Source organism: Spermophilus citellus (genome assembly GCF_964194105.1).
Source record: "Spermophilus citellus genome assembly, chromosome: 5".
Lineage (NCBI taxonomy): Eukaryota > Metazoa > Chordata > Mammalia > Rodentia > Sciuridae > Spermophilus > Spermophilus citellus.
This window is the reverse complement of record NC_138186.1, coordinates 62,178,992-62,182,552: the sequence shown is the minus strand read 5'-3', so window position 1 is coordinate 62,182,552 and position 3,561 is coordinate 62,178,992. Positions and strand designations below refer to the sequence as shown.

Here is a 3,561-nt window from a genome sequence, read left to right as displayed (position 1 = left end):
GCTATGAGGCTTCTGGGAAATGTAGTCCGCCGGACTCCGCGACTTCTCTGATTGGCGGGTAGAGAGACGCCGGTTAAGCAGTTGTCCCTAGGTCTCCATGGCAACAACTCTTGCTCCCTCCCTCCGGCCCCGCCCCGCCCCGCCCCGCCCCGTCTAGCCCAGCCCAGCCCTTGCCTGGTTTTGGTGGTAGCCAGGATTTGAAATAGAAGAGGAGGTGGGAGGGAGCGATGATGCAAACATCACCTAAAAATTGGGGCGGGGAAAGGAAGTTACAATTACGAAAGAGAATTAGCTGCAAAAGTTGGAGCGGAAAAATTGGGAGACCCGGAGGGTCTTCCCTAGCCCACAGGGTACGAGAAAGTGCCAGGTCAGCAGGACTTTGTCAAACTTCTCTCATTTTGGAAAATGATGGAGCAAAATACAGAATTGATTTCCCCAACAGTGATTATAGCCCTGGGTTGCGTTGTTCTTTTCTTATGCCTTCAACTAAAGAATTTGCGTAGACCTCCGTGCATCAAGGGATGGATTCCTTGGATTGGAGCTGGATTGGAGCTTGGGAAAGCCCCTCTAGAATTTATAGAGAAAGCACGAATCAAGGTATGTGGCGCGCAGGCGGGTTTTTCAGAGAAGTTAACATTTTACTTTTTATTTATTTTTTCATTAGATTTCAGGTGCAATATTAGAACACCGGGAATATACCTCCTTCCCGCAATTAAACATTGTTAATAAAGCATTTTTAATCCCTCTACCAACAATCAACAGCCATGTCCTACGCAAGGTTTTGCGAAGGACACGAAATACAATGCAGTTTGCATCTGCCTTACTGGAAGTAGAGATTAACTTTTAAGTGTTAGCTACTTCGTCGAAGTTAATTTCGAAGTGAATACGTTTTAACTAAATGCTTGCAATAGTTGTGAAAAACAGAAGTGTAATGTGATTTAAATTTGTGAAAATGAGTGATAAATTCATATCCAAAATGGAGCTAATACCAGGATACTGTAAAAATTGCTTGCAAAATTGATCTTTACAAATTTAAGGGGTACTGTTTTTCTTGCTGGTATTGTTATTGATGATGGGTGGTTGTAATAGATGTTTTTTGTTCTTAAAGTGTCTTTCAAATGTTTAAGCATTTTAGGGAAAAAACATTTGCCAGACTTTTAATTTCTATTCAATTTCCAGCCACCAAGATTTTGTGGTGATGCTAACCATCATCATTATTGTGTATTGTATTACAATATTTTCTGTGCTTCCTCCATATAGGTTTACTATCTATCTGGTTAGCCCAATTTACAAAATAATTCTATATATAGTAGTAGCATTATATATACTTTTGATGGTTTACCTTAAAAATTTCTGAGATTCCAATTTGGTTTAATATCTTGGGGAATAGTGAAGAGAACTAAGATGAAAATAAGAGTAACCAAAATATCACACCAGAAATGAAACATTAAAATTTTACAGTATATTATTTTGCCTTTTTTTTCTGTGCATTTATAAACTATCGAGTAAATAACAGCAGCATAATACTGTAATTCTATTTTGTGTCCCTTTGAATTTAAAATTTAATGTGAATAATTTCTCCATGTCAGTATTTCTCTGAATCTTTTTAATGGCTATATTTCATGATATAAAGATATGATAGCATACTTAAATCTCAGTAGTTGCATGTTTAAGTTGTTGCCACCCTTTTTCTTTATCTCAAGCATTGTTTCTTAGCATGTGTGTATGTGGTCTTACATTTTGCACTTATCTGATTGTTTCCTCAGAATAAGTTTCTAAAACTAGAATGGCATATGAGAAAATGCACACTTAAATTGGGTATCATATTACCCTTGTCCAAAGATGTAACAATATATACTTTTTAACTCCCTTTGAGTGTATGGATTGCATGGCTTCTTATATCCTGGACCATACTATATACCAATATTCTTCATAATTTTTGCTAGTCCAATAGATGAAAAAAGGTATCTCCTGAAGGAACACTCCTTTGTCTCTTACAGCCTTTTGTAGGCATCTGATTCTAATAATTTTTAAGGATTTTTTAATAAGCTTGATCAGATTAAATATTTGTAAGGATTCTGTAGTTTTCTTTCTTTCTTTCTCCCCCGACCCCCTTTTCTTTCTCTTTCTTTCTTCTACAGTGCTGGAGATGGAGCACAGGGCCTCATGCATGTTAGCCAAGCACTCCACCACTGAACCACATCTCCAGCCCTCTGTAGCTTTTCTTAAATGAAACAAGTTGTATGAGTCAACTATAATATTATGTGACAGTACAAATTACCTTTTTCTAGTATTAAAATATAAAAGATGACTATATTGTTTTATATTTGATACTGAATGTTATTATGCTTCACTCTTGCCTATTCCCCTTGTACTGGTCATCTGGGCAGGATGCTAAGAAAGAGTGGGAACTCCCATCTTTGGTGCCAGGGGAGATTTACACTGTACAAAACACCAACTCTTACTAGGGGATGAAATTGATCAAATTGTGTTATATTGTGTGAGTGTATGAGTATGTAGCAACAAATCTCACTGTTGTGTAAAAAATAAGCAACTATAAAGAAAAACAAATTCATTAAGATGCTATTGGGAATACAAAAAAAACTTGGAGGTGAATAATATATTGATTATCTTGATTGTGGCAGTTTTACAGGTATGTATATGTGCCAATTTTAGCATACTGTATACTTTAATATGCAATTTATTGTATGCAAATTATACTTAAATAAAACTATTTTTAAAATAACCCTCAAGCAGAAATGTTCAAATGAGCATTTCTGACTATAATTAACCCCCCCCCCCCAGGGGAGATTTGCTTTCTTAAGCCATTTTCAGATCATCTTGGGAGACAAGTGGTTTTCTTCCCAGAAAAGCCCATTGTGTAAGTAATAAACCTTTCCATATACCATTCTTGTGTGGGTGACATCATCAGTCTTGACACTGGAACCAGATTTTGAGTGGAGGGTGCATTCTGCTTTCTCATGGTAGCTGCAGTAGGTTCTAATTGGTAGCCTTGACAGAAAATTGCATTTAAGTGGCTACTGTAGGAAACACTAACTGCATACTGAACCACTTAAAGTCTCAGCATAAGAGATTGCCCCCTCAGCTTCTTCTGCCCCTGGAGAAGGCAGAGAAGAGAAAACTTTGAGGACTGTAAAAATCCTCCCTTTATTTTTATTTAGTAATTGTGTAGATGATGCATCAATATAGTTCAATTTTTCTGAAAAAAATAAAAACTACAGTGAAACATCTCTCTGACCTCTTGTTTCATTGCCACCCAGTTCTTACCCCTTATTCCCAGCCTTGGTAATACTAATTCATTTCTTATATATCCTTTCATAGTTTCTTTAACCGTGTACAAACAAATACAATTATAGATTCTTATTGTCCATCTTTTCTACACAAAATACATCATACTACCACTATCAGTACTATCAGTACTATCAGTACTATCTAGAACTTTCAATGTTTTTTTTTTAAGATGTATGAGATGTATGGATATACATAACTTTATTTAACATGTTTCCACATTGACAATCATGTGGGGTATATTTCTAAAAT

The 3,561-nt window shown here is 36.3% G+C and overlaps 1 protein-coding gene across 2 annotated transcripts in view; it reads left to right on the top strand.

The window, feature by feature from the left end:
* The first annotated feature begins 241 nt into the window (after positions 1–241).
* The window catches only part of CYP39A1 (cytochrome P450 family 39 subfamily A member 1), a 125,810-nt gene continuing 122,490 nt past the window's right edge, over positions 242–3,561 (top strand). Inside the window, exon 1 of one of the 2 annotated variants that reach the window (XM_081295609.1) lies at positions 242–597. In XM_081295609.1, the coding sequence (XP_081151735.1) occupies positions 406–597 (192 nt within the window). In that variant the 5' untranslated portion in view covers positions 242–405. The remainder of the gene's footprint in view (positions 598–3,561) is intronic. The other variant, XM_081295608.1, reaches the window with a different exon arrangement.